Source organism: Hesperophylax consimilis, chromosome 11 (genome assembly GCF_061612785.1).
Source record: "Hesperophylax consimilis isolate HC1 chromosome 11, BYU_Hcon_1.0, whole genome shotgun sequence".
Classification (NCBI taxonomy): Eukaryota; Metazoa; Arthropoda; class Insecta; order Trichoptera; family Limnephilidae; genus Hesperophylax; species Hesperophylax consimilis.
The window spans coordinates 21,536,511-21,561,079 of NC_142846.1; the positions used below are offsets into that span (position 1 = coordinate 21,536,511).

General features: G+C 33.2%; 1 protein-coding gene across 1 annotated transcript; it reads left to right on the top strand.

Annotated features, from left to right (window-relative positions):
• Nucleotides 1-16,942: 16,942 nt before the first annotated feature.
• On the top strand, nucleotides 16,943-21,179 carry LOC149419910 (uncharacterized). Its single transcript, XM_089637566.1, has 3 exons — nucleotides 16,943-17,192; nucleotides 18,472-18,881; nucleotides 20,685-21,179. Exons 1-3 carry the CDS (start codon nucleotides 17,138-17,140, stop codon nucleotides 21,177-21,179), a joined length of 960 nt encoding a protein of 319 aa, XP_089493692.1. The 5' UTR covers nucleotides 16,943-17,137.
• Nucleotides 21,180-24,569: the final 3,390 nt, after the last annotated feature.

Sequence of the window (24,569 nt, forward strand, 5' to 3'; positions counted from 1 at the left end):
TACTGTTATTATGTTCTTACCTTCTATGTTGTATTAAATTGATGTTATACACGCTCATAAGAACTTTATATTATTTACATAATTCTCATTCGGAACTTTTCAACTTGAAATATAGTTTGCTTATTATACACATAAGTATTTACCATGTAGGTACCTCATCTGTCTTAAGTTAGTTGCTTAAGATAGATAAGGTAATACATATATATTTTTTTATACATAAGTATTTACATATTTTTTCTTTCCAATATTGTATTACTTAAACAGAACCTCAATTTGCTTTGCTATTTACTCATTTTTCTTATAATACATGTATTATACGTAAAACTCAAAGGCGTTAATTATATATTCATAAATAACTACCAAATAAAGAACACATAATATAACCTCCTATTGTTAAATAGGAAATAAAATAAAACATTTTGAATGCCCAGACGTTCATCTAACACAAACCCTTTTATCGATCATACATCTAACAATGATATCATGTGGAATGCCCAGACTTTCATCAAACGAAAACCCTTTTCTCGATCAGAAATCTAACAATGACATCATGCGGAATGTGCAGAATGCAGGATGTTTGATTTGGCATTCGGGAACTTCTCTTTTTGAACGCGCGGTTTCTTAGAATGAATATTTAAGTTTCTTCGATTGCTTCACGTCGCGTCGCGCGTATACTTTTCTCTCAGTATTATTGCATTCTGTGGTGTAACACATGCAGGCGACCAGACATCTATCTGGTAACCCTTTAGATTTGATCAATTCATTTACATGAAAGGTTAAATAATACGATCTTACCTTTGAGATTCTCAATTAATCATAATTTTATAAATGTTGGGCTTTTCTTTGATAAGATGTTTTCAAATGTCCCTTAATTGCGCCATTTTTACTACCTATATTCTTTGCAGGCACATTATGTCTTCGTCTACTGCACATTCTAGTATCTAGTATCTTGATTTTACCATTTTTTAGGACAACTACGTACCTTGTCGTTCGGTTTACATTTCATTTGTCACTTTTTACAATAAATTGTAAATCACCACCATCGTCTATGCTAAAAATCCTGGAGAGTTCTGTTCACGTCTGGGAAATGAACCCATTTTGCCAATTTCTTATTATCTCTCTCCAATTCCCAATTTTACAGATGTGAGGTTCGCTTACATCGCCACGTATATTCGCCTATCGTTTAGCCACCTAAGCGTCCTAAGCATAGCTGAATAGTAACTCCCAACACTATTTTATTTTGCAGATTATTAAAAGGCTTTTCAGTGGTCATCAAGCATCCAAATTTTCTGCCCAGTGGAGTCTATCACTGTTATTTTAATTTTAAAATATCTTTTATAATTTTTGTTTTATCCATTTTTTCAACTGATTGTCGATTTAAAAAAATGTTACATATTCCAATATTACAAAATGAAATAAGATTAAATTGTTTTCCTTTTCTTATCAGTTTTATTTTTGGATTTTTCCTCATGTTTAGGATTCCGATGACATAGATGGAGCCTACGTCACTTCTTAAAGATGATTCAATATTACGTTTCCAAAAAAGGCATAATTACGCTAACTATTTTAACACACTGGCACCAAAATAAGTAGGCGAAGATCAGATTACTTTGGAGTGAGTATAGACCTAGTTGGAACGTGGAGGTGGCTGAAGGCGTTCAAGTGACACATAAACTCCATTTACTCTGATTTGGAGGTGAACAAAATACCGACACTTCATCGAAAAAAACATCTAATATATAACACTAACTTTATGCCCGATGTTCAAAACAATCCCTTTCGATTTAAAGGTGGTGATGTAAGATCTGTTAGACTATGCAATTAAATGAAATAATGAATCATCCTGGTCAGACAGTATCAGAGAGCAAAGTTATTTAAGATATGATTACAATATATCCTGTAGGTATAGGTAATATATATTACACCGTCGGTAGTTTCAAGGGATACGGGCGAAAATTACTAATCGCAAATTTTCAGGATAGCGGAAACAACGATAGAATTTTCGGAAAATAATTATTTTAGTTACAAAATTATTCCATACATGGTTAAAAAATATATTTATCGCAATCTCACCAAATAAGAAACTGGTTCTTGTGCTTGGTGAGCGAGTTACAATAATTATAAGAAAAATAGAATAACATTTTGCAATAATTAAGCATAAATGTTTATATGCTTAATTATTTCATAATTTTAACTTCTGGATTATTACTAATATAAATAAAGGGAAAAACGAGCAATTATTTAGTTAATTATTTCTGAAAGTGTAACTTCAGTTTTAGTTTAAGTTTGTTGATACATTAAAGTAAAAAACATGGTTTAAAAGTTTTTTTCTCCTTTGGCTCTCTTAAATATTTGTATTGAGACCAGTATGCTTTTGGCTTGGGAGTGATCAATGTAGTTCTTGAAAAATAGTTTCTTTAAATTGAAATTTCATCTCATAAGAGTCTCACTTCCAGAAGCCACTGCCAATGGTTCTGTGGTAGACGCAAACAAACAACACAGATGCAAATAGAAAGGGGTCAGAGAAAGTATAATAAGATGAGAAAGGATGTACAGTTTAACGTTTATTTACATCTATTTCCTAAGCAAAGCTTCATGGAGAAAACGTTTTGATAAATAATATTGCTAATTTATTATCTCTATAAATAATTCGTATTCCTGTTGAACTTTAGGTATCCTAAAAAACTTTAAGTAAATTACCAAAGTTTTGTCACTATGTCCGAACACGAACAAGTCCTAACATTTTTGGATTTCTTCGTGATACATTATTAAGACCGACGCAGGTGGATGAACACGTGTTCCAATATTATTACGAATGAACACTGTGAAGTGGCTTACAGTCTCGTTTTTTTAACGGAATGACTAATAATTTGAAGAGATTTTTCAATAAATCAGCATCACTCATTTTTGTCTGTGTACTTTCAATTCTGAATGGTTATTCTGGAAGCAATTCAAAGGGTTTTACGTCTCCCCGTACCGTAGTATTTAAAAAGCTTTTATTATGTATTTGGCAAAAGCTTATGTCATAATGTTATAAAAATTGTTACATTCGCAGACGATACAGTAACTATATTTGAAGGAGAGAATTGGACTCACACTCATAAATATGCTGAAAGTGGAATCGTTGCGATAGAACAGTGGCTGGACAAAAATCTACTAACACTGAATATAACAAAAACTTAATAGGTACATAAGATTTAGCTCTACTACAAAAGGACAACCTACCACACCATACACAATAAAAATACCCAAGCTTAGTTGTAATTCCGATAATATTGATTCTAACTGCAACTGTGAAGCTTTGGAATGTGTGAAAAACATCAAATATCTATGTATAATTATAGACAATAATCTTAAGTGGAAATTTTACATCGAAAACCTTTCAATAAGGGTAAGAAAATTGATACACATATTCTTTGTATTACGAAATATAATTTTTTTTTTTTAGCCAGCCGAGGAATTGAACACACTACGCCTGGGTGGAATCCAAACGCTATGTCAACTCGGCCACCGACCGGTCAGCAACAATTAAACAACAAAACCCAAGAAAAATATATTTTGGATTGTGCAACCCCATCTTAACGTATGGTTGCATTGGTTGGGGAGCGTCAGGTAGAACAATTTTAGATCCGCTTGTGAAGGCCCAGAAATCCGTTATTAGAGTCATTTTTCGTAAACCAAAAATAGGTACTCTAGCGATCAGCTCTACATTAAATTAAATGTACTTGATGTTCGTGAAAATTACATAAAAAGGGTTACTATTCACGTACACAAAAATATAGAAAATCTTGATAAAATTGATCATAAATATATCACAAGAAGTCACACCCAAAAAGATTTCTTGGTCCCAGGGAACAATACGGCAAAGTATCAAAAGTCGTATTCATATCTGGGACCAAAATTATATAATAAAATCCCCCTAGAATTACATATTAAAACATGCAAAATGTCCTTCATTCATTGGGGAGGGTGCAGTCTGAAAAACTATTAAATAATTTCACCTAAAATTGTACATGGTTACCTATTAATGGCTTCCTAAGTAAAAACTTAATATATATTCAATTTCGATATAAAAAAAACAACACTTAAATTTTACGTAATATTTTTTTTACCAATTTTAACAGCATTTGGTTCCTTAGAACGGGCAACATAGGAACTAATATCGACCTACAATTCATAATAACACTTGTACTTATTTTTAATATACTTATACAGCTATTGCAATATTATTATATTGTCAATTTTGCTATATCAATGTATCTAATGTAATTTAATAAATAAATAAAATAAAATGTTAAATAACTACATGAAGATTTCTCTATAATTTGATCATCATCATCGCGTAGGCCTTTGGACAGCCCCGGAAAACTTTGGGGAACATTTTTACTGCTGATGGTCCCTTTTCTTTTTCCTCCAGTTCCTCATAGCCTAGTTTGATGTGTTGACCTATACAGGGTATTATCACTCTAAAAAAATACGATAGCAAACGATTTGAGACGTACCATTTTCAATTAGCCGCAAAAGCGATATGTTCCTTTTTTATTCGTAAATTCGGCCGCGTTAACGTCACGCCGTGTGATGTTGGTGACAGCCGCCTTACCAGAAATATATCATAATGAAGTTGCAGCCAGTTGGAACCGTTTTGGAATTTGCGGGTTTATATGGTTTGAATTTGAAACAGAAAAATTGTAAAAAAATACGGTCGCATCTTGGACTTGAGCCCATGACCTTCACCTTGCCGGAGTCCAGCTCAACCAACTGCGCTAATGGGACCTTATTTTCTTCGGTCCTATTTTATTGTATCATACTTCGAATACCCATTTTTAGTACAATGAAGGGAATCATAAAACTAAACTAATTGCAAACATTTTTAACAATGTTCATAGTTTGTGAAAATACGCCATTCAACCACCAATGTTTAGGTCTTCCAAAATTCGTTCGTACTGCAAACTAACTCTTCCTCTAAATTAGTTCCAAGCTAAATCCTCTTTGGTTACCTTTCACCTTTCAAACTGAATCCCCCCCCAGTTATATTGCAAATGTGATTGACACAAAATGGCGGTTCGTCACCTATCTCATTTGAAATTCAGAGATTTAGAACAGGAGAATAAGTTCCCAATCTTTTAAATCCTAAGTCTTTTTCAATGTGTGTAAATTTTTTAAAAAAGAAATCGTGAAGTAATGGTACAAATTAATAACATATTTTATAGCATTTTAAAATAAATATTTTTTTGTAACATTAACCCCACACAGAAGTTCCTGGAAAAACTAATTTCACTCAAGGCCTTCGTCATATTTTGGGATGCTGTATGGAGGGTCTTCTTTAAGGAAAGGAAGAAGAGGAAGTTCTGCGAATGTAAAAAGGTATGAGGTTTGAATAGGAATCTAGTGATTAGTGTCTAAGAGTGATGGAAAGATGAATATATCCCTCCCACTCAATAATTAAAAAATCTAAAGCCATGATCTTAACAAAATTATCTTTGGAATTTTGACATTGATGTTAATAAGCGGAAAAAACAATTGTAAGACGCAATCTTACACTGACATCTAAAATTAAGATTGTAAAGTGTTTTCCTTAAATATCTAGATCAAATTACTTAAAAGATGAATTGAGCTGAACCTGTCATTAAATATTTAAAAATTTAAACGGGACTTTTTATTAGTTATTTGCCTTAGATTAATTTTATCTTAACCAGTTGTTCTACAATCCAGGTGTAATCTTTTGATAATACTAATGCTAGTTTCCCCGAAATATGGGAACATTTTTTTTATCTTGAACACAATGGAATGTTAAACAAATAATAACGTGTCGTATGCGAATAAGCAAATTATTTTTTTTATGATGTAAGGTTTGGGACATTGATCCGGTATGCAATATTTGCATCAGAATTTTATAAAGATACTTAGATTAGATTAAATCGAAGAACTATCGAGTTATTTGTAAGTGAATATATTTTTTTTAAATATTTATGCGTAATTGATTTCAAAACATGGCCGAAATATTAGGAATAAAGATCACCAAAAATGATGTGGTTGAGTTGAAGGGGTGGTAGAAAGAAAGGAAGCAAAATTTCGTGACTTTAGAATAATCGTTATTTTACCACTAACACGGCGGTTTCCAACAGTATTGAATGCATTAGATCGCCAGAAAAAATTATACATAGAAAAAACCAACAGTATAAATAAAATAAATTAAGGAATCGCTCTTAGATAGAATATTGTTTGGATTTGGCCATATTTAGTGCCCAGATCCAAATAGCCAGATAATTTCTAAGAAGCCTTTCAATGCTCCCCTGATTGGAGATGTCGTAATTTCTATGGCTTCAAGAAATTGCAAATATATCATTGCGTCACATACAAAAATATCAAATAATCCTTTACGTGTTTATGCGCTTTTGTGAAAAATAATATTTAAAAATTGAAAACACAGGTACCTACTTTATCAAGGGTGCCTTTTAAACGGTATAGGTTTGACTTATTTTTCAATTTGAGGGGCGGGTTTGGGTACCTGCGCCACGGGATCCATGTATTGGATAATCAATACCTCTGCTATAGGTCACCCCAAGTGGTTCGCTACGTTTGGTGACCAAGCAGGGGTGCCCGGGTTCATTGGGGAAGTGTGTTAAGGATACGCCTGCGGCTGGTCTGGGGAGACCCTTTGACCTCTCCATCTGTTCTCACGACCCATCTTCTTGTGCTACAGTGGGAGAGATATACTAATTTTTACAGGCTCTCCTGGACTCGTTGATCCCTATAAACCTACCCCACCCTTTACATTCCTTGAACTTCCTCTCCTTACTTTCCTTAAAAAAGACCCCCCAGGGAAAATATTTTCCTCAAGGCCTCCTGCGTGGGTTTAATGTCAAAAAAAGGTTTTGTTGTCGAAAATCATACACAAATCATATACCATTTCAGATACGGTAGCGTGCTTCTGCAAGAATTTTTTGTACAAATCATCTACAAAACGTTTTCATTTCGGTTATAGTGATGATTTTGAGGCGCATCTTCGGACCGATTCTAGAAAATGGATTTTGGCGCAGACGTTATAACAATGAGCTCTATACTCTGTTTAAGGAGCTAAACGTCAAAAAGTTCATAAAACTGGGAAGACTTCGGTGGCTAGGTCATGTGGAGAGAATGACCGAGCATCAAGAACCAAAGTCCCTGCTGAGCTCAAGACCGATAGGGAGAAGGAGCCTGGGAAGGCCAAGGTTAAGATGGAGCGACAATGTCCTCAAAGATTTGTTTGCCTTGGAGCTTCGAAACTGGAGAGAGCTGGCGCGAGACCGAGATGAGTGGAGGAAGACTCTTGAGGAGGCCAAGACCCACCAGGGGTTGTAGAGCCAAAAGTGATGCTGATGATGATGATTTTAGTGATAGAGTAGCTTTTGTTTGTGAATATCGTTGACAAATCGAATACCATTAAATTTACAGAGAGGATGGACCACCAAACAGTTCAGTCTTGGCAAACACTCCCTGTATCATTCACATTCATACACCATATCATACATTCAAGTCTTTACCTACAATTTCAATAATGGTAATGGACTATAACCCCGTCCAGCTGTTGCCGCGGTGGTAGGCGGAGAAAATGATTTGTTAGTAATTAGTTGTTGGAAAGCAGGTCTTACGAATGAATCTGTGAAATAAGAAATTACATTATGTACTTTAATGTTTTAGATTTACATCTATTTCGTGTTTTTAAATGATTTCATCGTGAGGTACCATTTTGTGGTTGAAAGTGATTTTCAAACAAAAAGGCGCCATAAAAAGACAAATTTAAAAAAATAATTACTATTACAAAACCAAGAAGCTTAAAAGCAACATGATTAGGTATCTTTGTTCAGCTGACCGCAGCTCATAATATTGTGATGACACATTTTTCAAAGTTTCATAATTTTTTTTACGTTCGCAAAAACAATATACCGTTTCCCCGCCCACCTGCAACAAATCTTAAGAATATTCTAGATACCTACGTATGTAAATCCTTATCTATTAAACTGTAGAAACATCCAGAAATTTCTCTTCCGATGTCGTATCGATTACGCAATATTTATTAATCATTGTTTTAATATTCAATTCAATTGGCTAGTTCGGAAAAAGTGTAAAACCAAATAAAACCAATTCTCTTATTATTATAGAACAAAAATACCAATAAACCCAAAATTTTATCTAAGGAATGTGCATAAATAAATCGGGCCTGAAAAATCAACAAAGATAACATTTGGTTACAGAAATAATACTCCTTAAATTAGCAGAAAATCGCTTTAAAAATCAATGAAGATAAATTTTCACGATATGTGCCGGTTTATGTTTACATAATCGGCAATCAAAACAAAAATAATCATTTATATAATATGATTATCGTTATAACATTAATGTGTGTTATTATATGTTCGCTAGGAATCAGTTTTTTATCCTTTTCGATATAGTCCATTGTTTTTGTATTTACTTGTACCAGCCTCAAATCACAGGCACTGTCAGTCATCAGTTATATTGTAAAGATAAGGCATTTCATATTTAAATTGCTTTCCCGGAAGGAACATCATCACACCCTCATCAATTTCCGATTGGTCAAGTGCTTTTTTTCTGAAAGTTGTGAAATAATTTAAATACCATGGGCAATATCAACACAAAGCTGAGAAGTGCTTCCGATTTCCGTAATATCTATGGAAGTTGTATCACCAGAAACTGTGGAGGTAATTTACTTTAACATTTTAAAAATTAATTTTGTGTTTGTGGCTGATTATAAAATTTTCAATATCATCAAATGCAACCATATTTAAACAAATACCAAATTTGATATTAATCCTTAGGTTAGATACATAATTTTTCTTAACATTTAATTAAAAAATACTAAATTCGGTTGTGAGTCTGTCTGTGAGTTTAACTCTGGCTCAATGAACTCAGATTTTTTTTGAATTTAAAATTGGGTCTGATCAAGAATTCAGACAAACGAAAATAAAAAAGAATATAAAGATGTTTTATTATATTCCTCTTTTGTGAATGGGATCTGCCGTGCTGAGGATTTCATTTAAATATTAAAAGTTGATAATATGAATAATAATAAAGTTGTGTGAATAATATTATGAAATTATTAATACATCATGTAGTGTTTTTCAGTTCAGTTGAGTTGTTTCGATTTCAGTCTCTATTTGGTGTATTTTCTATTTATGATCTCCCTATATTTTGTAGCGTTGTATTTAAGATTTAAATGTTGTAATGCTGTTGTGATTTTTGAATAACTGTGGGATTATGTTGTAGAATTAAGTATCATGGATATTAATCAATATTTACATTACATTATATTACAATGTATGTCATATAAGTACATAGATATATATATTATAACTAGATTACGTTCTAACTTGTTCTAACATGCTTATTGCGAGATCTGTTTCACTGATATTTTTTTTAATCTTTGACATCATTTTCTATTTGCTATTAACATTTTCTCTACACAGACGTTTATTTCTGAAGAAAAGGCATTCCCTGTATTTTATTAGAATCGTAATAACAATGTTATAAGTTATTAATAATCTGTTGCAATTTCACATGAATTTCACAATCATGTCGATAATGCTTACATCACTTAGCTATCATTTTAAACGATTCGGTATTTTCTTTATTATAATACTACATCAATACTACATGTCTATGTGCGCTAAGATTTGTAAATACGATGTGTATATTTTGTTATCACTATTAGCCGCATACTGAGAAATAATGCGAAATTTCTCAGACAAGCCTTCTTCAAAGTAGGCGCTACGGAAAATGACCTGATTAATGATACGCTCAATTATAAAACCTTCCTGCTATTCATCATGATGGATGATGCTTTCAGTATTGCCATCGTTATACACTCTACTTTCCTACACACTTCAGCCTCACAACATAAGTAAAGGTACTCCAATTTTATTGGGGATGCCATAATACCACTGCTTCGGATAGTTGATAACTTGTGTGGTAATCATATACAAAAGAGTGCAAGAGATCAGTGGAAGAGTTGGGAATCCCTGTGGTAATCACATACAAAGGAGTGCGAGAGATTAGTGGAAGCCCTCGCCTCGCCATTCTTCGCGACATCTCGTCTGGGTTCTGTCCCATGTCTGTTTTTATATCAATGAAAGAGTCAAATATCGCCATTATAAATTTTTCAGTATGGAACATAGACCAAAGAATACCACAAGAAGTGCCTTGTAGAAGTGTTTCGTGATCCAAATATAATCCCAAACTACGCCTATATCTCCTGACAAAACTGTGTATCACCATGATTAAGAAATTCAAATGGGATGGCGATAGACAATTTCAGATTAGTGTTAGACCGCGTGCTAAATGTTGTAGAACCAAAAAGTACTAAGTTAGTGGTGCATTTGTTTCCGTTCGAAGTTGTATAGCAGGCACTTCTAGTTTCTTCTTCATCTTTTGGTATGGATTAAGTATAAGTACACAACCAATCATAATAAAAAAAAACGATTGCGCGATACGAGAGTGAAAAGAATAGCAATCAGACTCTTTTGAATCTTGAAGTCGTGAAGAAATATTGAAACTGCAAATTTTATAGCGTATCATAGCGGTCAAGTCTAATTATTAGCGTTCCAAAAAAATCACATTAATGAGAAAAAAACACAAGACGAAGTTCAAAACCTTTCCCGTCATTTTTATTCACATATTTTAACAACTACGAGTACCTGTTCAAAATTTTCAATTTATTCGGGATTCCCTGATAAGCGCATTCTATATTTGTTGTCGATAGCCTTATCTCCCTCCGAATAATAATTCAAAGATTTACGTTTGCATAAAAGGATCGACCTACCGGTATATGTGGTAAGATATCATCTGATATCTACGAAAATGATGTAGGTACCTACCTAGCAACCGAATTCTTGATCCTAATCGAAATAAACTACATATCAACAAATGAAAATAAATAAATGGTTCGAAATTCGATTTACCTTAAACACTTTTTTATATGTGGACATTTATTTAATTTTATCATTATTTGATTAATTTCATTTAATCGTTCTTATTATTAAGGTACATACGAGTATTTGTTTGTCTTAATACTACTTTTGGTAATAACGCATGGTACGCACGGTAATAATAATTGTGATTATTTTGCCCCACAATGCCGTCAAAATAGTGTGTCAATCAGAATGTTTAAGGGTTGGTGCTGAACAACCAAAAACTATCAACAGTGAAATCAGGTGTCTTGAAAATTTTGGCTTAGAAATTTAAATAAATATAATTATCTTCAGCAACGTCATTTAAATCATGCGCGTCAGAATAAATCTATTCTTAAACAAAGCAAAAATAAGAAATTTTCTTCTTGTTGGTCTTGGGTAAATTCGGGAAGTAAATCTGTCTTTCAGAAAACTATATTATAACTATTACCTACCTACTAAGATTTTGTTCTTATTGGTCTACCTTTGCATTGGTGGTTTGGTGGTCATGATAATGTAGTAGAAAATTACTTATTTTTTCAACATTTTCGTTTAAAACATATTTGTAGCGTACATTCTGCTAACCATAATTTTTTTAAATAATTCTTCGAGTGGATATTTCCCACCTTTCTCAGAATTTTTTTTCTTTTCTTATAATTTTTTAAATGTTAATTAAATTTTAAATTTGTGAAATGTTGAGGATCAGCATAAAAATTCAACACACCGTTAACATCCCATACATTACAGTTAGTTAGCTATACATGCATGGAAATGGAAAACGATATTTGACTAATTTATAAAAGTGCCGCCAGTTTTGTGAAATATAACCAATACTCATTAAAAAATTGAGACAAAGTTTTGGACAGTTTCAAATTCAAAGCTCCGAATACAAAATTAAAATGGTATTGGCACCTGAAAACTATTCTTGATTTTGAAAAGCCACACAGAAATTACTGCAAATTTCATAATCCACCATTCGCGAATTTATTCCGAGACACAAGTAGACTTTTAGTTATATAATTTGACTGAATGTTAATAATAATGTACGTATCGAAGTTATTGGCACTCGTTCTTGTGCGTTATCAATGGGTACTATTAGCACCAACCTGCGACCCGATCAACTCTAACCACCCGACTGCCTGACTGTATTGACTGCCTGATTGTATTACCGCCTAGGTGCCATGTCTATCCTTTAATCTGATAAGTGACGTAAACTGGATAAGTGCGAAAGGAAAAACAAACATCTTTTAGGGCCTCGATCAGTGACGCGTGTAGACTTCCTCGAATCGAGTCCTGCAGTATTCCCCGGTACAAATCAAACATGAAATACATTAATTCTCTTTGCTCACGTAGGAATGACTTGTATTTTTTATGTATAGTATTGCATCTGTTATAAAATAAACAAAATATATCCGAGGTGTATTGCCTTTTATGGGCACGACTATCGATTCTAAATTATTGATTTATTGAAAAAAACTCTCCTGAAGAAATAAAAAATGTTTCAGAAAATGTTCAATCATTCATTTGTAAATGAACTTTTTTTTTCTTCAATATAGGTGATTACTGCTAAATATATAGGAAATTAAATCTTAAGAATGATTTATTCGTAGTTTGGGTGAACGGCATCAATCACAAAAATATTTCCTTTAATGAGCAAATTAAAAAATTTCAAATTAATAACGAACATAAAAATGATAAAAGTTTTTTTAAATAAATAATTGTAATAAAAAATGAATATGAAAGTACTCAGCGCTGGTCCTATTTATAAAATAATTAATGTTTACAAACTTTAAATAAATAAATAATATAAAACCGCGTCTGTCTGTTTGTGCGCTTAGTTTTTTTAAGCTAGGCAACGGATTTTGATAGAGTTTAACTATTTTTGAAAATTTCTTTCGGAAGGTTTATATGTATATCGTATTTACAAAAAGTATAGCTACGCCGGCTACACGTCAGCTGGTACTGTATATAATAATAATATTTTGATGATTTGTATAGGGCCGTTTTTGTACAAAATCACCTAATGGGCGCTGTACAAATATACTAATGACTTGTTCATTTTTCAAATAAAAATTTGTTAAACACGGCAGGTTTATTGCTAATAATTATTTCAACTTAAAAATGAAATACTACTGATTCCTGATTTAAAAAAAATATTATTATGTTAAATAAAACTTTTAAAAAAAAGAGTGCTTTCTTATTTACCGACTTATGAAAAATTGAAATAGGTTTTTGTAAACACAAAAACAAAATAAAATTATTAAATCAATATAAAAAAGTTAATTACTTACGAAAAATTATTAGTTAAATATTTTTTTTAAATATAACTTAATGTCCTTAACACCCGGAGTCCACCTGACTTGTGAGGAATACAGCTAAAAATATCAGTAATCTTCAGCCAATAATGTGATAATTATTCTCTAATCTATGCGTAATACGTTTAGCAAAGATAAAAAGATGCATATGTAAATGTAAAATAAAATCTGTTCTAAATCATTAATCAACTTTGATGAGTATCAAGCTATTTTAACCACGTTGTCACCGATCTATGTCCTTAAATGCGTAATACAAACATTATCTTGATGTGAAACATAAGGTAAGAGTATTCCTTTCATCTTGATTCCAAATGTATTGAGTCATAAAATTGTATTATGAATAACGCGTGAGATAAAAAAATTACCTGCTATGATTTGAGTAAAATAAAAAATTATATTTAAACTACCATATAAGAATATAATGCACCTGAGAACGTCCAGACTAACAATTTCATTTGACCCGGATTTCAGATACCAATTCAATAAATCATTCAATCATAAAGGGCTGTAGAAATTCATTTCACCTATGTACATACGTCACTCTGCAAAAAAATAACAATTTGAATTGGTCATGAAGAATCTAAATTTTCCGTAAACCGGATTCGGATTAAGTACATTGATCATAGATAATAATGGATACAGCCAATTTACGTCATTGGCGAAAAATTCCCGCTGAGCCCCTATACCGGACGATTTCTCAAAAACTAATAAAATTCTGATATCGACAAGCCCTCATAAAGCGCCGTTATAAAAATGACGATTTAGGAAGCCCGATTTAAATTCGATCCATGGAATCACGTGTTCGAGAAGGAATGGCAAATTTACGTCAAAGGTGCAGAAAAAAAAGTCATGTCAAATAGCGAGCCTTCATTTCCAAAGAATTAATTTGAGATAGCGCCTTAATGCTTAACGTAGTGGCGTCATGGAGATATGCAAGCCATGGAAATCCGGACATGCCCCGCTCTACCGGCCCCCGCGCCTCACTTCCTTCCTCCCGTCTCATCCGGCAGGTTTATGAATGAAACACGTATCATTACTACGTCCTAGGTCGCCCCTCCCCTCCACCGGCGCCGTATCACTTATCGACGGATTTTTTGCAACGCTCAGTGAGTGACTACCAATCTGGCTCTACATATATAAGATGGCTACCCGGCTAGACAAATTAATTTCGAGACGAGCCTTCGAGCGAAAGGACCGCGAGACACGTGCGAATCCGCCATATAGATCGAAACGTTTTACAGTTCCTAGTGACAGAATAGTTCATCGAAGTTATTGGATAATTCATTCATCTGTAATTATATTGTTATTACATAATAATAATTTAGTGACTCACTCAGTGAAGTTTTATAATAAATCTTTCGGTGCTGTTTCTTGTTATATCAAGTGTCGTGCTAATTAATTAGAAATGGAGTCCAACACGTTTAATGTTCCCACATTCACCAGAATGACAGCCAAAAATTGTAAGTAGCGTTTATTTTTATTTCAATTTGACAGCTCTTTTGACAGCTAACTTCACAAGATAAACAAAATAAATTATTTTAACTTTTGACGTTTACGGTTTACAATAAATTTATTTCCAAAAACCGCTCGGCACAAAACAAAGATCAAATAAAATGATTTTGATGACATCCTTCAGCATATTGCATACCTACAAACACGTCTTATTTTATAATTACCACATTATTACTCAGTGTGAGTCTCACTTAGCAAGTCTAATTGTTACCAATTTCTGAGAAGTGGTCGGTTAACAAGTAATTTAACTATTCGAATGGCAAAGTAAATAGAATCATATCAGAAGTCACCTAACCGCAAAAAAATAATGATATAATTCTTGTAACTTCATTAATAACAGTATTTAAAATACAAATCATTTTCCTTATTATCTTTCTGCTAGTAAGAACTACTACCAACCGAATATTTATGAAATCAATGTTGAAAACCACCGGTGATTTGATATTATTTTTATTTTATCTTGAAACCTTTATGTTTTTAACCATTTTAAAGTTTATTTTTCAAACCGATTTGTTTTAAAAAGAGTCAATTTTAATTAATTTATTATAAACTTTATGTAATTGACATTACAAAGGTATACCTACTATTTAAGTGTGTTTAATCCGGCCCCTGACAGTGTTACATTTTTTTAATTTCATTAAATTATTTATTACAGTTCAAATATTCAAGTTGTCAATCTTATGCATTAAACACGGTTTCAAAATACTCTGCAACTTATAGTAAGAACATTATGTTTGTGATTTAGTTCCTGACGCACTTTTCTCTGCGTTTATGACAAGTAGTTCATAAATGCCATAAAAGCTTTCCACCCACGGTGTTGTACTCGGGATGATTAATGTTAGCCCTTTTTATGCATTGCAACAAAAAGTGAACTCGGGTTTACAAAGCAAAACATCAAGTCTGCAATTTCTTTCATGACTATAACAAAGTATATCTATTTCGCTGTTCAAATCTTTCCTACAATACTTCAGCGGGATCTCTGTAAACTATTTTCAATATAATCTGACATAGTCTTACAAACTTGAAAGCAAACATAATATGATAATAAACAAAGCACACATCTAGACTGGTTTAAATTTATAGTCAAACAATTGTATTTTATTTACAGTCCAGATCATCAGCGTAGGCCGAAGCTTTTAAATTGTCCTCAGAAATGCTTCAATTCTTATACTTACTAGCAATTCACCGTCACTTTGTGTCTAGAACAGAAATTGCCAAATATATGACACTCGTAATATTATTATTAAGTTTGTAGGCAATTCGATTGCACTGGAGCCTTCAATGCGAGCTTTTGTATGCTGGAACATATAATTCAACACTTAACGTTCATTTCAGCGTTATTTATGACGTTGTGATTTCACAGCGGTTATTTGAAACGGAGGGAACGCATTCATAATAACAACCTGTATACATTTTTTTACACCATAGTCTAGCATCATGAAACATTGAAGTATTTCTTTGTCAAATAAGAATAATATTTTATTATCACCTTCAGAATAATTTCTTCCAGTATTCTTGAGAACTACCATATTATATCCATTGAGAGTTTCATGGAATCTTCAAACAAAATATCTAATATGTTACAATCCTTTAATAATAATTGATTTGCACCTTTTTAAAATCAGAATGAGCTACTTTTAAAAATGACTCTTGCATTATTATAATAGAATTTGATCATACCTCGGTCCGCTTGGTGATCTGAAACCGGGATTTCCCAAAGTGATCTGTCGTCACTGCTGGTAGCGGATCCATCACTTTCTCACCATTTTTTCATCTCGGTAACAACAAGTACGCTAAAAACACTGTCTTCTCACTCTATCGGACTAAAACTACACCTTGCTTTACAGATCATATTTTCAATAGAAATTACATATTTATTAGCTTTGTATGTCATCGAAATCGAATGATTATTAATTATGTTAGTTTTTTGAATCACCATATTTTATAAGCGATTTAGTTCGGGGTAAAGGAAGCGAAGCTTTATTTCCTCATCCGATGAAAAGTCTCGCGCTTGCCGCTCGTTGGAATAATTAAGTACGGGCGATTTGAGTGGACAGACGTTACCCCAGTGGGGTGAGAGGGGAGGGGATATCCCTCTCTACAACCTCAGCGCGGTCCAAGACATAGTGCCTGCGCTACTTCACTCCCAACCAGTTGTCTGTAGGACTTCGTACCGTCCGATCGCGCCTTCGAACGGCTAATAAATCGCGATTGATGAGTCAGATACATACAAAGTTTTTGAAAATTTTAATCGAATAATTTTTAAAAAATTGTGCTTCTTTTGGTGTGTTTAAGAGTTTCTCTTGCTGTTTCGAATCGATCGAAATATGTCAAAACGTGCAGAAACAACAGTGCCTTCGTAATTTAATGAAAAACTATGAACAATTTCACCGAAGAATTTTCATGGATGTAACGTCATGCGGTGTGTGTATAATATTTTATTTGTTTTCCTTTGATTTTAAATGTGAACATGTTCTATTACAGCAGTTTATTTTATGTCATGCGTCGCAATAATGTTTTCGCATTATTAAATTTGTTATTAGTTTCGTCATCTCAAACTCTCTCTTTAGTTCAAGATCATGTACAATATTATTTATATTATTACGACGTAGAAAATCGTTTTATATTTTTTAAGATGTGTAGTTGTCAATATAGCTGTAAACCACTTATCTTAACTATGCACATTTTTCTTATTAAACATGAAAGTGAAGTGAAATGAATACCTATCTACCTATAATTATTTTTATGAAATATTATTTATACGAAGTTTTAAAATCCACAGTAAATAAACGAAAATCTTTATGAGAAGACATAAGTTTCTGTAAAGACCAAACGTTTGCTCCCAGGTTAAAGCTCACAAAAGCTCCTAACGATGTTGGTACGAACGCTTTGCATATCGTAAAATCTCGCTCATTGATTTGTGTTTTGTTGAGCCTTACAACACCTTTCGTCGTGGCTATTTACATAAATATTACCTACTGATTTTTAAATTTTAACAAGAAGGTAAGAATTCAAATGCATTAGTTTTGATCGGTTCACAATAATTGCCATTGAATAGTAATTAACGATATATTATTTATTTTTGAGACTGGTATAACTAAACCAATTCTTCCTCCGTTAGAGCACTATAATAATTTTATGTAAATCTCCGAGACGAGAAAAGGAGATGAAAGTTTGCAGGCAAAGGGAATCTCATTACGGACCACCCGGAAAGATGTCGGGAGGCTATTATCGCATAACCTTTTGCAGAAAAATTGCCAGTTATCATGTAGAGCATCGTTATGAAATTTTAAATAAATATTTAATTTTGCAAAAGTTTAACTTTTTTCTAATTAACGATTTCATATCGTTTTCGCTAAGTGTTATATGGATGCGATTATATATTATAACTGCCACTACCTGTAGATACCTACTAGCATAATTTTACATACAGATTTTATGACCACTGGTTTAAAATTCAAAATAAACTCTCAGAAATCATATAAATATTTTTTTGTACCGAGACTTAAATATATATGTTTAACTTTAGCAGACAATAATATTTAAAATTGAATGTATATGTGGGAGTGCCACTGACAGTTCTACTGTAACCTCTCTTTCTATTACATGGCTCCATTGTGAGAAAGATAGTATGGTAGCGTTGGAGCGAGAGGATAATTTAGTTGATTCGGTTCTAATAAAATATATTTCCTTCTCCGCAGGTTCATTCACAATCAGACTGACTAACATCTTATTCGCCTGCGTGCTGCTGAGTTCCGTCATGACTTGCGCAAGGGCTGCTCCCTCGCCTAAAGTTCTGCACTTCCCTCCGCAGTCCCACGTGCCGCACTCCAGCTATTATGACAACCCCTGCGGGGTGGACAATATTGTGCCCACACAGCTCCGCCACTCCGGGGCCGCAAATCCCATGAAGGTGCTCAGGCACCTAGAACACCACCTCAGCGACACTCTCAGAGACTTCAACCACCTCAACAAATCGAAGATTTCGATTCAGTACAAAGATTCTATGAACATGACCAAACATTTCGTAAATAAATTTCTTCCGAAGAACCAGCTTGCAGAATTCAAAAAATTCAGAGCAAATCACGCTACATTCAGCCAGAAAGATATGGTAAGCATCAATTAATTGCACATTATCTAATGTTTAGTGAGCGCAATATACAGATTAAAACTATTATTTTAAAAAATATGTTTTGGGATTTTGGCTTTACTGGAAAACTACCAATTAAAGTGGTTGATCAGTGGCGTGCCGCCCTACCGCCTGAAAGTGTAATGTGAGCGGGTAATTTGAACGCTCCTTCGTCTAATTCGATACAATTATGTTCTCGGCACTGCTCCCTCCCTTCCGGCCAAACAATTACTCTGTTGCCTCTATTTAAAAAAACAAAAGCATATTCCTTTCTCGATCTCAACTACAGGTAATTTAATTTTTTTTTTTGAACTGTCCACACTCATCAAAAACAATCTATTCAAAGTGCATTAAAGAACTAAATGTTCTTTTAATTTTAAATTACTTGCAGCCGATTTTAATTAACAAAAATACCGTTGCCACCCAATTTTCGGATTAAATACAATAAATTAAAAATTGTTGTAAAATGCATGGTAAAGGTCTTGTGAACTTATTGTATCCGACTGTAATTTTTTGTTGTAAAAATAATTTAAAAAAAAAACTGCTCCGTGAAAAGAGATACTAACGCACAGCGAGAAATGAAACTTAAACACGCAATCGTAAGAAAGGTTACGGGGTGTGGGGTGAAGTTGCTGGTGGTTCAGCAAATTATCATTACATCAGAAACACGAAGTCAGTTGCATTTCACGACTGCCTCCCAAACAGATGTATAATGATTCGGACAAGGAACGCCTGCATTGTTCACGACTGATTTTATTTTAACTTTTAAATGAATATATTTGAACGTATTTCAAGTCGCAAGTGCATTAACATTTAACTGCGTCTTGATTACGATGTTATCTTATTTAAGTTTCATCTCAGAATACTTGTAAAATCGTCTCGCATCCCTAATTAGCCTTTCTTTGGTATTTCAGAACGTGATTTATACGAAGTACGATTTTATAGCTCTTGTACTTAATCATTCGCGAGCTTTTCCTCGCTATTGTATTAAGGTAAATATGCGACTCTCGCACGAGCCGCAACTTTAAAACGTAAATACGATCCTTTGTTGTAGAAGTACAATTTCACAATCTCATAAAAGACATTGCGAAGTCTCATGGCGGTTGCGGTGCTGGGAGTAGAGTGTTGAATGTTGCCTTAAGTCTGTCCCTGTGACTAGCGACTGCGTGCGACATGACAGCTCTCTGTATTCCAAGATTCGTTTCAACAATTTTAACTCTCAACAAAATCTCATTCCCTGTATTCGTAGCACATGTTTTACGTTCTCGAGTGGCAGTTACGGTTCAATTAACGACAAATTGCCCACAGTTAGAGATATTCCTACATCGGTTACTGCGGAGTATCGCGCTCCGCGAACAGTGCCGACAGCGCAGGCAATTTATTCTGTGTGAGAAATTATATGTTTTACGCACAGTAATTAACTTAACAATAATTATATGTAAAAATAACGAGCTCGGCGTCTTTTGTGATCGAAGCTGACTGATATTTAGCTCCGCTCGATAACGAGCCCGATGATTGGACAGGCCTCGCAATCGCATCGGTTTACTGATTCGTATTTAACCTTAAGGACAGTTGTAATGCAATTTGTCTTCGCGTATGAAATAATTGTCCGGTTCAAATCGCTGTTAGTTTTAAGCATTTAGTAATAATTAACTCATTTCTTGATAATAATCATTTTTTTAAATCATCAAATTGGTTTTTTTGTTTTGGTGAACCTAAACAATCGAAATATTTTGTAAATTAAATATTGACTTGTTTTTAACTCATGTTTTTTTATTATTATAGGTTGACCACATTCTGGTAGATCTCCGAGGAAATCTGAAGTTCTACGGAAAGGCTTTTCACGAGCTCTCCATCAAGCCCTTCAGTACACAAAGCGCAAGCTTCAGCACCAACGAGCGGGCCACGATCCTCAAAGTGTTGGGAGCTAAGCTGAAAGCCCTCAGCTGCGAGGTGGAGACTTTTATCAACGCCACCAACGCTGTTGTGCCTCCTAGCAATGCCCAGAACACTGCCTTTGCCAAGGTAGGCTCCAACTGGCCAAAAAACCCCGACACCACGGCCATCATGACCCTCGACATGAGCACGTTCGCTCTCTACAAGACCTTCTTGCAAGACTGGGTCCAGGTGCAAAAAGAAGTCCAATCCCTGAAGAGACCAACCAGGACCATCAATAAGAGGAAGAACATCCGTCCAGTGCAACGCAAGAAGAGGCCAACAAGGAGCACCAAAGGCACAAAGGCACCTAACTCTAAGTCAGCTAAAAAGCAAATGGGTTAAAATCATCTAGACTATTTTATTTATTTATGCAACTTTTGGGTATTTGATACTGTGATATTTTCGCAATAAGAACACGCAGATTAACTCTTAAACAAACTAAGATTAATGTATTGTTATGATGTTCTTAAGTCTGCAAATCTTCTAAGAGAAGAATTAATTTATGAGTGACTTCAATGTCATAATATGATGTAATCATCAATTGACTTGAACTAAAAGTTCCTTTAAATATTTAGTAAATAGTTAAAAAGTAAGTATTTATTGATGAAGGACGCGATATAAAATCGTTGGTGATAGATTATATGCTTTGACGCTTGAAAAGAGGGTGCAAATACTGAGAGTGGATGGATTGCGAACTTACAATATGTGTATTGTAAAATTATACAAGGACTGGCGGAAATGTTAAAAAAGAGGTTGCATTAGAAAAGGCTTTCATTCTGTATAATATTTTTAAAGTTACGATTAAATCGTATTGGTCGCCCGTAGGAATAATAATTTATTACTGTATTTAATACAGTTTAATTTTAATGTATGGCTTTAGCAAATTTTTTTCGTGTATATAAATGTACCTAGTGATAGTAGGCAAAATTTATTAAATATTAGTGACTAAAGGCCAGTTAGGGGGTTTTAAAAAAACATTCAAAGTTAATAAGAGATTTACTGATTATAGGTACCTACCAACATTTTGATTTTAGTTACGATCTGTTTATTTTATATAAATTGTACTTTGTCAGTTGAATTCAGTGTGCTTCCACTTGAATAATTTAACTACCTAGTTTTATGCAAATTTGTTAAAAAGTGGAAAGATTTTAATTTTGTAAGAAATCTTATTAGAAAAAATAACTTCAGTGCAAAATCTTTTTAACCGAATCAATCATACGTGAAAATATTTAGGAACGTTAAAAGATGGTCTATTTTAGCAAAGAGAAACCTTTTAAACGAAATGAAATTTATTGTTCGTGAAAGCTTTTGAAATGTTGATTTATTAAATGAAAATGATTTTTCTGTGATCTTGCATTTATCTGTTAAAGAAATTGATAATTTCTGAAACAAATGTATTAAAGTAAAATGTAACTTTTATAAAATGTATTTAGTATTACTGAAAACTGTGTTATTTCCACTGAGCTTAAATTATTATTAAACCATATAATATGTGTTACGAGTATAATATTTGTGAATAGGAACAAATTTAGTTTATAAGTGCTTTGGTTAAACAAATGTCGTGGATCTTATGATAGATGTATCTAAATTCATTAATTCACCAATATCATCGATTTATTTATTATTCATTTATTTAATTGATCATATCCTTATATTGCTTAAGACTTATTGAGTTGACGTGTGTACTATTATGTTACGAGGTCTTTATTCACCGTACTAAATAATGTGAAATATATTTTTTACACTTTTAAAAAACATTGTATTTTTTCACCCCAAATATCCTTTGACATGTAGCCAGCTCATTGGTGTATTTAGTCTACGAGCCTGCTATATAAAATTAAGTGTTATATCAGGACACGATTGGAAAAATAAAATAAATGCTGAATAACAAATATATATCCGAGAATGGTTTCGTACAAAAACGATACTATTTTTTTAATTAAATTTATAATATTAAGGAAGGTACCTATCTAACACGTATCTCCATTATTGGCAAATTGTGACGTAAGTCACTTACGGTAAGTGAAAACACAACAAATGAATACAATATACCGAATGAATACAATTTTAACGTAAGGGAAACACAACAAATTAATACAATATACCGAATGAATACAATTGTAACGTAATGGAAACACAACAAATAAATACAATATACCGAATGAATACAATTGTAACGTAAGGGAAACAAAACAAATGAATACAATATACCGAATGAATACAATTGTAACGTATGGGAAACACAACAAATGAATACAATATACCGAAGAGTACAATCCTTATGACGTTATTCAAATTACAACACCACCTATAATGTTGCCACCGCCAACTAGCTGACGTTTACGCGGCGTTGCTAGGGTTGTCCTTAGGAGATTTCTTGGGAATTTTCTGTAGGCTTTTTTAAGATGTACAATTCCGAATTACATTATTTTAATAACATTACATTATTTCATTAAGGTTTAGTCAGCGTTAGCAATCTAAGCTTCCGAACTATTTTTTACTAGTTGATTACAAAACATCGTATTTCTCTACTTTAAAAAAAATGCATGTATTGTGTATATATAACCTTTCGGAAGAAATAATCTACATGAAAGTGAAAACCATGTCAAAATCCGTTGAACAGTTTAGAAGAACTAAGCGCATAAACAGACATAGATTTTATACTATTTAGAAAACAAAATCGGTATTCAAATAAAAGGTGTATTATTAAAAAAAAGGTTTTCATGAAATATACTTGCCTACTTATTCGTACCTGGGGTTTGTTCAAAGTACACATGTTTTTATAAACATAATATAATAAGACATTACACCTAATATTATGTATTATCATCAAAACCCATCGACATAACTATCTGTACAAAGACGAGTGTCTGTGGCAGGCGGCCTTGTGGTGGACACCGGGCGAGCGGCGTGGACTTGATTTTTATCCAAATCTACAGTTCTATTCCGAGGTTGATGAAATTTTATACACTTGACCATCAAAATAAGAATAAGATCACTGTCTATGTCTGATTTCGACAAACTCTGTATATAGCCCGGGCAAAGCCGTGGCCTTCAGCTAGTATTAGTATATGGATCACTGTTAAACAATATTTTTTTTAAGGCTGGAATTAAATCAGTTTTATTCAAGTAGATCGTTTATCAAAATGCGGTCCAGTGTTTGCTCTAAAGTCCTTAAATCTCGTTTTTAACCGGATTACCAATAATTTGAAGAGATTCTTGATAAATTAGCAATACCATTTTTTCCGTATGAAAAGAATATTTTCTTTATACATCTAGTAGTGTTTTGTTTTAGCTTGAACATTTTGCTTACACACAGGTGAATGTCGTTCTTTGGCTTGAACACTTCGCTTACACACAGGTGGATGTCGTTCTTTGTTTTGAACACTACGCTTACACACAGGTGGATGTGGTTCTTTGGCTTGAACACTTCGCCTACACACAGGTGGATGTCGTTCTTTTGCTTGAACACTTCGCTTACAGCTAAACAGGTGCTACTTTGCTTCTTGACTGAGAATTTTGCATACATAATTAATTTTAAATTATATTTAAATAAGCACAATACAATCCCAAATTTTTTATTGAAAAACTACTAAAAAGTTATGAAAAGAAACTATAGTTTATGGTGGTTATTATTTCAGATGGTATATTATGTGGGTACGATACCTCAATTAAACGGAAAGGGATCGAATTCGAATCCTGCTCGCTCTAATAGCCGTACTAATCTTCTTT